This window comes from Quercus suber, unplaced genomic scaffold (genome assembly GCF_002906115.3).
Source record: "Quercus suber isolate HL8 unplaced genomic scaffold, Cork oak 2.0 scaffold_27, whole genome shotgun sequence".
Lineage (NCBI taxonomy): Eukaryota > Viridiplantae > Streptophyta > Magnoliopsida > Fagales > Fagaceae > Quercus > Quercus suber.
Genome location: NW_027069492.1, coordinates 1,042,363 through 1,055,945, shown reverse-complemented (window position 1 = coordinate 1,055,945; position 13,583 = coordinate 1,042,363). Strand labels below are relative to the sequence as shown.

The following is a 13,583-nucleotide window of genomic DNA, read 5'->3' as shown; positions in this document are numbered from 1 at the left end:
TGCTTTTGTTGGCATTGTGGATTGGTTTTTACTCGGTTGTGTCAAGGTTTTCAAGATTCTAGGGTTTTGTTTCTGCTAATTGCAAGACTTCTACTTTCTGAGTAGTGAAAATTGGTTGATTTGATACTAGAGTTGAATTCAATGCTTATTTAAGTTACTTTTTTTGTTTGGAAGTTAGCCAATTATGGGCATGGAAGAAGAGGAAAATAGTGCTAAAATTGGAAGAGTTGAGGGGTGAATATTGATTCAAGAGGTGAGTTTTGTTGTTGGGGGTGGTTTTGGTGCACAATGGGTTGCCTTTGTTGCAAGCCCTCTGCTATTGAGGATAGCAAGGAGAGCCCAAGAGAGCGGTTCTCGAGCAAGGCCTCATCAGACTTGCGGGGGTCCAGGGTGACCTCGTCGAGAAGGGAGGAAGTGCATCGAGCAAAGGATCGATATGATAGTAATGATGGGAGGGCAATGTTGATTGATAAGCATGCGAATGGCTCAGTTCGGTTACACAGTGAGCATTTTGAGAGGAAGAGGGAGAAAATGGAGTATGTTGTTGCTCAACATCCGGGGATGGGTAGTATTCCAAAAGCTGAGAGAGAAAATTTGTACTAAGAGCAGGTGAGCTTAGGACACTTGAAAAATTTGAACAGTAAATATTTTAGTTGTAAACAAGTTTAGGAGCGCGTGCGTTTAGGATACGGGAAGAATGTGTTTATATTTAGGTTTTTGTATGTTTTTATAATTTTTATTTACACATTGGTTTGGACTTTACTCACTCAGTATCCAGTATCCACTGAGTAGAGTACTGACTTTCTCTCTTCTTCTTTTACTCGTCATAACTGCCTCTGCGTCTGCCTCAGTCTCAGTCTCAGTCTCTCCTCCTTCCACTTTAAATACGCGCCGCGACAATCATTATTGTTTTTGTATTATTATTATTACATTACACAAACAATTCACCATTATTATTAAATTATTATTATTATTTTTCTGAAGCTCTCTCACTCTTACGTGTGTGTGACTCTCTCTCTCTCTCTCCTCACACACTCTCAAATCTCTGTGCCCTAGATCCATGGCTTCCCTCTCCAAACCCTGGAGTGTGCTCTAGGGTTTCAATCCTTCTCTCTCTTTCTCTCTCTCTCTCTCTCTCTCTCTGTGAAATTGGTGCTTGCAAACTGTGCCTCTGCTGCAGTAGAGCTATTGTTTTCATTGTACTGTAAGTGAATTGAAGATTCTCACAGTTTTTGTGTGAAGCTTTTACTTTTGGGATTTTAGGGTTTGAGTTTAGCAATTTTAGTTGGGGGGGTTTTATTTTCTGTGAATTTTTGTAAGTTTGTGGTTTGGAGTAGAGGAGTGAAATTCTAGTGGAAAAGAACCGTGCTTTTGTTGGCATTGTGGATTGGTTTTTACTCGGTTGTGTCAAGGTTTTCAAGATTCTAGGGTTTTGTTTCTGCTAATTGCAAGACTTCTACTTTCTGAGTAGTGAAAATTGGTTGATTTGATACTAGAGTTGAATTCAATGCTTATTTAAGTTACTTTTTTTGTTTGGAAGTTAGCCAATTATGGGCATGGAAGAAGAGGAAAATAGTGCTAAAATTGGAAGATTTGAGGGGTGAATATTGATTCAAGAGGTGAGTTTTGTTGTTGGTGGTGGTTTTGGTGCACAATGGGTTGCCTTTGTTGCAAGCCCTCTGCTATTGAGGATAGCAAGGAGAGCCCAAGAGAGCGGTTCTCGAGCAAGGCCTCATCAGACTTGCGGGGGTCCAGGGTGACCTCGTCGAGAAGGGAGGAAGTGCATCGAGCAAAGGATCGATATGATAGTAATGATGGGAGGGCAATGTTGATTGATAAGCATGCGAATGGCTCAGTTCGGTTACACAGTGAGCATTTTGAGAGGAAGAGGGAGAAAATGGAGTATGTTGTTGCTCAACATCCGGGGATGGGTAGTATTCCAAAAGCAACAGAAGGGGAGCAGGTTGCAGCAGGGTGGCCATCATGGCTGGCTGCAGTTGCTGGAGAGGCTATTAAGGGATGGACACCACGGCGTGCAGATTCTTTTCAGAAGCTGGATAAAGTATGATCCTTTCCTTATTTGCCATTTTGAAGTTACATTATGTTGGGTATTGAGGGAAACTGAGAATGCTTATGGTACTTTGCAGATGATCATTTATTTTTTTGAATTATATTGCTTTATTAATCAGCCCAATCACATAATTTTGAGTGAATTGATTGTTTTTATATTGAAAGTGCATTTGGGCTTATATATAGTATATAAGACTTTATTGTAAATTCCTTTCCTTGTTTGTATGGAAATAAGACTTTCTGAACTAAAAAATTCAATAGCATGTTTATTTCACCTATAACGTATGCTAGTTAGGGATCCATGTGGAAATAAGACTCCTATGGAATTGTTACTATAGGGAGTGAGTTAATTACTGGCATCTAAACTTCCTTCAGCTAATAGCATTTTTCTAATTAATATTATGATTGGCAATGGGTTATAAGCCAATGAGTTTCAGCTCAATGACACTTCCTTTTCTTATATAAAGGGAGTGGAGTTGTGGAATACTAGAAGAAAAGAATAAAGACTCTAAAGCTAAAGGAGAGAGCAAAGATGCACATATTTTTATTGGTGCATGAACTTGATACAACAGAAGAGGACTCATATAAAAGACTGCTCATTTTAAATTTGTAAACCATCTCCTCCTACATTGTATAGTGGCGTGAGAGTTGTGATCATTAGCCTCATCTTTATTAAAGGTCCATTTGGCAATGCCTAGGACTGGAAAGGAGTTGTTTGTAGGTTGGAGAGGGACATTTGGTAAGTGTAAAAGTGGTGCGATTTGGGGGGCTGTTCCTTTTGTATTATGTGTACTATTTATCAGTAGAGGAATAATCCCACTTTTAATGAAATAGAACTGAATGGAAATTCTCTTAACCATCTTTCTATGTTCTCTATTTGACTGGCTGTCCACTGTGGGCCGCAGCCATTGTGATGCTTTCTTGGATTTATTGCTCTAGTAAACTTAGGTTCTAAGCGCTTGGAAGGATGTAATACACATCCTGTTGTTCCTTTTCTTCTTATTTTATTTTATTTTATTTAATAATGAACAAATAAATTTTGTAACTTAATCCTTTTGTTTAAGAAAATTGATTAGCCAGTTTCAAGAAGAAGAAGAAGAAGAGTAAAAGGCCTGATTAGTTATAAAACATTAGGTTAGGTTTGACCTAGGATATAGTAAGGGCTAGGGTATTAGGCAGTTTGAATCAGTGATGAGACTCTGATTAATGGCAACTGCAATCTAACTGTTGTTCTTATTAGCACTTATCAAAAAAGAATGAGAAAAATAGGAACTGCTGTTCTTATTAGCAAAACAGAATCGATAAATAGGACTGATCAAGGAGATTTATCACATCTACCTACCCACTGGATACTTCCAGAGATTGACTTGGAAATATTCTTTTATTAATACCATTTAGCTGATTCAGAAATACGTACATTTGTGCCATAGCTCATTGGCTAAAACTTGAATCAGTGATGAAACTCTGATTAATGGCAATTGCAATCTGACTGTTGTTCTTATTAGCAAAACAGAATCAATAAATAGGTTTGATTAAGGAGAGTTATTACATCTAGCTAATCACTGGATACCCCCAGAGACAGACTTGGAAATATTCTTTTATTAATACCATTTTGCTAATTCGGAAATATGTGCATTTGCACCAGAGCCCATTGGCTTGGAACTATAGAATATCCGAACAACCCAATGTTAAGGATATTATTCTTCCTGTTCCATTGTTCATTTTTGTTTACTTTGATATTTCAGCTGTCTAATGCTTATAATGCAGGATAGAGGTAAGGTAGCTTAATTGAATTCGCAAAGATCAGATTATTCTATTTAGCTGTTACAAGTGGTGCTTTAGTTTCTCTCTCTCTCTCTCTCTCTCTCTCTCTCTGCTGTCCACTTTAAGTTGATATTACCTGTTGGCTGGTTTTGGTTTGTCTAATGATTTTTTTTTTCTTTTTATTTATTTGTTTTGCAGATTGGCCAGGGAACTTACAGTAATGTATATATGGCTCGTGACCTTGAACATAATAAAACTGTTGCTTTAAAGAAAGTAAGGTTTGATAACCTGGAACCTGAGAGTGTTCGCTTTATGGCTAGGGAAATTCACATTTTACGTAGGCTTGATCATCCAAATGTAATTAAACTGGAAGGTCTAGTTACATCAAGGATGTCTTGCAGCTTGTACCTTGTTTTTGAGTACATGGAACATGATTTGGCAGGGCTGGCTTCACACCCTGGTCTCAAATTTACAGAAGCACAGGTATTATAGATTCCTTTTCTCCTACCCCTCCTCTCCTGCTAGACACTGCAATTTGCTGTTCTATATCATGCTTTAAGTTTTGCTTTCTGTAAATGCTCACAATGATGTGACCATTAAATAGTTTTCCAGAGATGTTAACATCAATTGATATTACTTATTCATATATTTTGCAATTGCACTTAATGGAAATCTATCTTCTAATATTTAGAAATCTTGGGATATTATGTTTCTGTTTAGTTTGCTAATTGAGTTGATGTTTAATTCATTTATTTCCAGGTCAAATGTTACATGCAGCAACTTTTACAGGGATTGGATCATTGTCACAGCCGTGGCATTCTGCATCGTGACATAAAGGGTTCCAACCTTCTAATTGACAACAATGGCGTCTTGAAGATTGCAGACTTTGGTCTGGCTAGTTTTTTTGATCCCCATCAAAGTCAGCCACTTACAAGCCGTGTTGTAACTCTTTGGTACCGGCCACCAGAGCTTTTACTTGGAGCCACTTACTATGGAACGGCAGTAGATTTATGGAGTACAGGTTGTATACTCGCTGAATTATATGCTGGCAAGCCTATTATGCCTGGAAGAACTGAGGTATTTGTTTTTTTCCCCACCAAACATGTGGAATTGATCCCTTACTTTCTTGTGATTAATGTGCATGATCTGCTGTTTTTGCTTTTCATAACAATCTATGTCACTGTTATTAGAGTTATGCACAATTTATTTTATCAATCATATTATTGGTTAAGAACCTGTCTTTTCTGCTTACAGGAAGTGATTACCTTTTAATTATTGCTAGGCATGCAGTTTGTGGCTACTAATAGCCATTTATGTTTCAAAGGTTTAATTGTTTGGACTTTTGGAATTACTGTTATTATTATTTATTTTTTTGGTAAGAGAACTATAAGGACATACTGAAAATTTTTTCTTAATTAAGAGATGAGCAGAGATAGATATTTACAAACAAAAGTAGGGTGCAAGGCTTTGGATCTAGTTTGAAGGAATATGTTTCCTTTCCTAAGAAAATGCCATTATTGCGGAGATGTGTGATGGAGAGTTTATTTTGAACATTCAGTTAGAGATTGGTGATCACTGGTTATAGTAGGCATGTTGTAGTTTTGTTACTTTTGTATTGTTCTCAACTTCTCAGACTCGCAAATTACCTAATTTTTTTGTGATCATCACACTGTCTTTAAGGTGAATTATAGTTTAGATAAAAAAGACATCCCCAGTAATAATTGTACAGATGACATGTAACTAAAATCTGTCTCTTCTTCTTCTTCTTCTTCACTTTCAGCATGTCTTTTTGCTTCTCTTACTTTGAATTAGCTTAGTTGTTTAAATTATCATTGAATTCTTCATTTTGTTGTCTTCTAGGTCGAGCAATTACATAAAATTTTCAAGCTTTGTGGCTCACCTTCAGAGGATTATTGGAGAAAATCTAAGTTGCCTCATGCAACCATATTTAAGCCCCAGCAACCTTACAGACGCTGTGTGGCGGACACATTTAAGGATTTCCCTGCTCCAGCATTAGGATTAATGGATACCTTGCTTTCCATAGATCCTGCTGATCGTGGATCTGCAGCTTCTGCACTCAAAAGTGAGGTATGAAGTTTTAGATAAATGAAGTCTTATAGAATTTCTTTTTATTGTATTTCTGCTGTGTGTTTTATCTTTATTTTATAATTTTTTACCAGATTTTTTTTGCTTTGGCCATGAAATTGATTTATAAAAAAAAAGAAAAAAAAAATTATTATCATGACCTGTTCTTTTTTATATCTTGTCATGTTACTGCCATAACAGTACATTTAGAAAAGTTTCAACATATTTGTTTTGCTATTTTCTTGTGGCTATTAGTTATTGTGATTATTTGTTTACATTTTATTTTTTGGTTTATTTTCTCCAGTTCTTTACAACAAAACCACTTCCCTGTGATCCTTCGATCTTGCCAAAATATCCTCCTAGCAAAGAGTTCGATGCAAAAATACGGGATGAAGAAGCCAGGCGGTGAGGATTTTTTTAACTAAAAAAAAAATTCATAGCTACAAAGCACCTCTCTTCTGATGTTTATGGTGTTATTTAGGAGGCACAGATATGTCAAAATGGCAGTTGTATAAGTATCTGATACATATTAATATTGACATGTCAGATAATATTAGATCGTATTCATTAATTGAAATATCAATTTTACATTAATGTCCTTGATAGGCCTGAGATATGGCATGGAAATGGAACAAGCACCTCCCAATCATATAAAAGACCAGATCAAAGAAACCCAAGGAACTAACAGAGAGAGAGAGAGAGAGTGTGTGTGTGTGTGCAGATTTGTTCATCCTCCAAGCTGATCTAGAAGGGTTTCTAGAGAACAGGATTGATTCATTTAGTTTGTTGTTTTCATGCAAACTGTTCCGATGTTTATAGGTCCAACTTTCTGAATTTTATTGGCTTTTTAGACCTGAGATATGGCACAGAAATGGAACAAGCACCTCCCAATCATATAAAAAGACAAGATCAAAGAAACCCTAGGAACTACAAGAGTGAGAGAGAGTATAGATCTGTTCATTTCAAGCTAGTTGAGAAGGGTTTCTAGGGAGCAGGATTGATTCATTTAGTTTGTCGTTTGCATACAAACTCTAGTGGTGATTATAGATCCAACTTTTAAATTCTATTAGCTTTTTAGGCTTTAATGAATGATGCATTATTGTGAAAGCAATGTTTGTACATATGTTTCACTGGCTATTGACATTTGAACTCCTGTCGATGAAAAAGTGATAGCTGGCAAAGGTGCTGTATGCACTAATATCTTCTTGTTTCTTTCTCTTTTCATTTATTTTTACATGGATAGACAAGGAGCAGCAGGAAGCAAGGGCCAGAGAATTGACCTTGAAAGGAGAGGAACAAGAGAGTCACGAGCCATTCCAGCTCCTGATGCCAATGCTGAATTAGTCTTGTCAATGCAGGTAACCTCATGTTTATTTTAGTTGTTATTCTTACCACTCTATTTCCAGTGGGGAGTGGGTGTTTTAATTTGTGTTTTTGATTGTGATTTTAGTGTTTGCCTATTGTCATTTTAGTCCTGGTTCCTTAACCTTTACTTGATAACATGTGTAGTTTTAAAACCAGAATGGACTGCCCTGTCAGGTCCGATTTGATTGCCCAGATCTTTAGGTTTAGAAAACTGGACAATTCAAATTGTGTATTTTTAACTGTTTGTACCACCTATCAGACTGGTCAACTGTGATACTGGTTGCAGTTGGACCGATTCTGAAATGTTTGGAAAATTGCAGATTATCATGGACATGGAGAATCAAGCCTGTTACCTCCCTTTCAATAGCTTACCAGCCAACCATCAGTTTATGTGCCTTTGTTGTGTTAGTTAAATGAATAACTATTATATTTATTTCTCATTCAATCCTCTCCCATTCCCTGCCAAATGGGTTGCACACACTCCCCACCTTCGTTATTGCCCCTTACCATTTATGATGTTAACACATTTGACTGTCTGAATTGATAACTAATACAGAATTTACGAATAAAATCAATGAACTTTTATATTGCTCTGATTTTAGCAAATATTTTTATACTTTTCCATTATGTTATTTACTAGAAATCATTATCATGGCTCTCTCCATACATACCATTGAATTTGTGATCTTTTTTGAATTTATTAGTAATTTCAGAAATGTGCTTTTCGCATGTGAATGTGTTGTTTGTTAATTTACTTAGAAAATGATCTTGTTTTAGATTAAAATGATTTGTACTTGAAGGATTGCTAAACACAATATTTATCATGTTTGGTTATGCCTTAATTTTTTTCTATATAGTATATACCTTATAAAAGTTGTGAAAATACATTTGAAAATTGTTTTTTATTTTATTTTATTTTTTTATAAATAACGTAAAATATATATTAAAGAAGAACACAGCCCTATACATAGGAAATGTACTAGAAAAGCAAAAACATCAAGAAACCAAATTACAATGATCAAACAAAATGGGAAGAGAAAAACAAGAAAAAGATGGTAAAACTAAACACCATTTACAATGTTGTTAGTTTTTACAAATTTAATCCATTTATTTGTATCTTAATTAATTGTTAAAATCAATATGATGTCATCATGGTTTGGCTTCTAGTTGAACCCTGGTCCAACCTTAAATTCTTAAACTTCTCTTTTTTCAGTTCTTTATTGCTCTTTTTTTAAAACATTGAATATGAAATGCTTAATTTCTAATTTCAAAGAGTAATAAAAAAAAAATAATAATAAACAGAGAAGAAAGCTCTACTTTGTGCGTTGCATACACAAATGTTGAATGAATAGCATAAGTTTACTGCAATTTTTTTAGGTATATAACATTGTTTGAATTTGTATCCCTTTTCATTTAAAAAGAAAAAGAAAAAAATCCTCTGTTGGCAATGTGGATTCAATGGAAGTGTCATCATTAAAAATTCAAGTTGTAGCTTGGTTATTTTTGTATATCAAATCACATACTATCCATTTCTCTATGTAGAAGTGCCAACATGTGTTTTTTTTTGTTTTCCCCAATTTATTTGAATTTCTTGATCTTTTTTACTTTTTCTTGAGTTTTTTTTGGTGTATCTCTTTGTATACTTATCGTATAAATAGGTTTTGCTCCTTTTCACTGGATTAAAATTTTTCTATGTGGAACCAAAAGCCTTCCATTTTTGACTGGTCACAAAGCTTGGGTTTTTATTTTATTTTATTTTATTTTATTTGTACTCTTTATGTTAAAATTAGATGGCTTTTTGTGTGTGCACTTAATAATATATATGTACAACACATACACACACACACACACACACACATACACGCGTGCGTGTGTGTCTTATAATTGTTTGATTCAAAGTTCAATACAATGTAAAAGAACTTACTATATGAGAAAGAATTAGTATGAATGTATTCAACTTGTCATTGGATATGCCCTGTACTTATCCAAAAAAAAAAGGTCCTGTACTTATATTACATTGTGCAGACTTCTGTAAATTCCTTAAAAAAAATTGAGTAAAGTGATATTTAGACTCAATGATAACTTGATTTCATCCACTGTTGCGAGTTTATTATTTTGTTGGAGAAACTAGCTTGGGAAGCATAGATCAGATACTTGGAATATGGTTTCGGGTTGTTTGGACAGAGTGGAATCGGCACTTGTTTGAGGATACCGAAAACCATTGGATCATTTAAAAGATTTGTGCCAGTGCACTCTTTTTAATTGGTCTCAGTGTTGGAGTTTCTTGGATTGTTCATCTAGCATAGAGTTCCTTGTTTCTGCAATATGAGTACTGTGATAGCATTCTGAAGTTTATCACTGCTAATTTCATCTGTTAATTTTATTTTTTCATGTCAAAAATATCTATACTATGTCTCTTTATCATAATGTTAGACTATTATTCTGATCTCTTTCAAATGCCTTGTTTGTGTTATCTAAGCCTTATTTTAGCAATCTATATAAACTAATTTTTTGTATTTCTTGTTGTTTTTTCTTTTCTTTTTAATCAATCTTGTCTTTATCCTATAAATTCTATGTTAATAATTTCTTTTGTTACAGAAAAGACAAGGTCAGTCCAATTCTAAGAGCCGTAGTGAAAAGTTTAACCCTCATCCTGAAGAAGTTGCTTCTGGATTTCCAATTGATCCACCTAGACCATCACAAGCTGTGGAAGGAAGTATGGAAACCCATGAGCATCATCATAAGAGAGCCTCCCATTCAGGGCCCCTGGCTCACCGAGCTGCATGGGCAAAGGCTGGGAAGAACCTGGAGGATGCTGCAAAGATTTCAACTGGGGCTGAGTTGTCAACAATGTCAAGTTTTGGGGAAGCGAGGAGGATGTCTGAAGATCGCAGACAGAGGTCTAATTCTTCACAACCAGAAATTGCAAAATTTATAGGCAGGTTTCCAGGATCCTTTAAGGAGGGCTCAGACTTTGTGACACAACAAGATCAAAAGCTTCACTCACAGGGAATTGCAGGTTCTCATAAAAAAGAAGAAGCAAAATTCAACAACAAAGACCCAATTCTTGTAAGTAGTTAAACTTTCTTCTCCCCTTAAATAATTAGTTTTCATTTCTTTTTTAAGATTTGTTGGCTGTAATAGATTTCTTACAAAAAAGAAAAATTGAAATAATTTTTCTTTAAAATTTGTTGGTATTACTTGTCAGCTATAAAATAGATTTATATTTTTGTGTTTATTTTTGCTGTCGTAATTTTTACTAGTACTCCTAGAAAGAAGGCCTAATTCTTTGTATTTAGTGAGATTGTCTACTATAAAGAAATTTTCGGCCTAATGATTTGTAATATTTGACTTAAGCCGATTATTCTTTCTAATCTGTTTAAAAAGTATTTCCTTTTGAGTGCCTGGTCTCTTCCTTTTGCTTCTCTGATTGCCTGATACATGTTTCTTGTCTGTATTTGGTTCAGCTTGGTTATGGGTCAAAGGGTCACAAAATACACTACTCTGGCCCATTGATAGTTCCATCTGGCAACATGGATCAGGTGCTGAAGGACCATGATCGGCAAATCCAAGAAGCTGTTAGACGTGCACGCCTCGACAAGGCAAAGATCAGAAAAGCACATGTTGAAGGGAATCAAATATCAACTAATGCATTATTTGTTTCTGGTCGTTGAACTGGTTGAAGTGAACCCCAAATAAAGCCAAGCATCTTCAGGATTCAGGAAGATCACCGCATACAATTTGGCTGGTGATTTTCTCTTGCACACAATGCAAGTTAGTTATTGGGTGGGGTTTTTTTGTATAGGTCTTAGAAGGGGCGCTAGTGGCCATTTTTAGCTAAGCTTAAAGCTTATTGAGAAATCTCTCTCTCTCTCTCTGCAATTGATCACATATATTTTCTTTCTACTTTTCAACTGATATTGCTTAAGTATGGGCCATTCTTGTAGATCTTATTTATTATTATTATAAGCTGTAGAGTATTTAGAAAATATGATGTCTTTCGTGATGAAAAGAGTAAGATGTTGCATCCTCCACATTGAGTGTGCATTAATCTCCTCTTGTTTCTGTCCTTCCTATAAGATCATTCTTGTAGTGGCTGTAGTGTTGTCGAAACCAGGAGAATTCAGCTGCATGCTGTTATTGTTATCTTTTTTCTGATTTTAAGGCAAACTCCACTTTCCCTCGGTCCTCTCTCTTTTCCCCAACCCTGTTGTCCCAGGTCTGGATCTGGGTCCTACTTTTTTTCCATATATGGCTACACTGGTGGCTGCTTATCTTGTTTGTCATTACATCACGTAAACTTGTCTAATCTTCCCCTTATGCCATTGTCTATGTTTCTTCTCAAGCTGACCATTTCTTACTGTGGTGGTCCGTGGTGGGTTTATTATTATTTATTTACCTTATAGGTATGCGGTCCCGCACTGTGGCAAAGTAAATGGTGCTGCTGGCAATTGAACTAATCCATTTGAGTGTTCATGTTTTTCTTCCCTGGCTGCTAGTGTTGGTCTGCCACACTTTTTCTACTCTAATTCAATAAGAAATCTTGTATGGTAGTGATGAAATGTGTCTTTGGATTCCCTAGTACGGGATGTACCAAAAAAATGATAATGTGTGTGTGTGTGTGTGAGAGAGAGAGGGAGAGAGAGAGTTTTGAAAAATCTAATATGGTTTTGTTTGATCTACTATAATTCATCATGGACTCAAATCTGGATAATTGTTGATTCCAGCCAAGGGGAGGGTTTGAAAAGTCAAGTTTGTAATTGTAGCCGGTTGAAAATTCAAATATGTTGGTTCTCGTAGAGGACTGAGCATTATAATTAGATAAAAGTTCCAGAACAAAGATTACTGCTGCATCTACTGTTTCTTCTTGCTTAGCCCCACCTCTGAAAGGACAATACACTCTCTCCTTGTTCTTCTGCTATTTCTTACCAAACTCTCTTTCCTCCAATCTACCTTGGCAGTTGAATTCAACTTTGATGGCTTCAATCCTTCAGACCTCTTTACTCTTATGGCAATACAACTCTCATGTTCTTTCTCTGACACAAAACACTACCTTTTCCATTGGTAGAGGCCGTAGAGCTCTGTACCATAGTAAAATTCCCACAAGATCCTCAGACTCCACTAAAATCCTGCCTTTCTCTACCTCTTTCACCTTCTCCATCACCCAATACAAGAATTACCTTCCTGGTCATGATCTAGTTTTCATCTTTATGCCTTCCACTGGCATCCAAGGTGCTGCTTCAGCCCAACATCTAGGCTTCTTGAAACATCACTAACGATGGTGATTCCAACAACCATGTCTTTGGTATCGGATTTGGTGTATTTCAAAACCAACAATTCAATGATATTCACAATCATCATGCTGGTGTCGATGTGAATTCTCTCACTTCTTTGGTTGTGCACAGAGCTGGATATTGGCTTGACGGTGATAGAAAGAACAATGGTAATAGGACAAAGGTTTTTCTTGATGAAAAGTTGAATAGTGGAGCAATTTATCGCGTGTGGATTGAACACTTTAATTCTCAGCTCAGGGTAACAACGGCTCCCGATAACATTAAAAAGGCCAGAAACCATTGATCAAGGTTGATTTCGATCTTTCCAAGGTTTTTCTTGATGAAATGTATATTGGGCTCTGTGCATTGATGGGGCAACTTATTGAAAATCATCAAATTTTGAGCTGGAGCTTCAGCAATTCAGAGTTTACCTGATTTTCTAGTGTGATCTTCGAGAAACTGAAGTGTTTGGTTTGAACTTCTCTTGTTTAGAAAAATAGAAGGCTTTTGCTGCCTACAATGCATGGATCCATGTGATGTGGTGGTTAATAAATATAGTCTTCCACTTCATATATGGTTCTCATTTTGAATTGCCTGGTTTATTGACATTATTGTATCATGTCTATTTGTTCCTTGCTCTTGATATCTTCTTGTTCCCTCCATTATTAGCAAGATTTGTCAGTAGGGTTCAAATCCCCACTCATTGTTGGCTGGGTTCAAATTTCCATTCCCTCAATTTTTAAATTATAAAAAAAGAAAAAGAAACAGAAGAAGGTATTTATCCCTTTATTCCAGATGAAATGGGAGAGTTCTAGGAATTATGTACTATAATTGAAGGTTTCACAAGAATCACAACTCTTATGGCAAGGGTTGCTGTTTTGATATACTAGAAGACTAGCTGCTTCAGTGTATGTGAAGCAAATAATAATCCAGTAAAAGTAAGTAAACATATATATATATATATCTTCCACTGGCATCCAAGGTGCTGCTTCAGCCCAACATCTAGGCTTCTTGAAACATCACTAA

General features: G+C 35.8%; 1 protein-coding gene across 1 annotated transcript; it reads left to right on the top strand.

Moving 5' to 3' along the window:
- Window positions 1–937: 937 nt before the first annotated feature.
- Window positions 938–11,468, top strand: LOC111982907 (probable serine/threonine-protein kinase At1g54610). Its single transcript, XM_024014529.2, has 8 exons — window positions 938–2,062; window positions 4,033–4,317; window positions 4,594–4,911; window positions 5,695–5,922; window positions 6,224–6,324; window positions 7,163–7,277; window positions 9,883–10,353; window positions 10,752–11,468. Exons 1-8 carry the CDS (start codon window positions 1,655–1,657, stop codon window positions 10,956–10,958), a joined length of 2,133 nt encoding a protein of 710 aa, XP_023870297.2. The 5' UTR covers window positions 938–1,654; the 3' UTR covers window positions 10,959–11,468.
- Window positions 11,469–13,583: the final 2,115 nt, after the last annotated feature.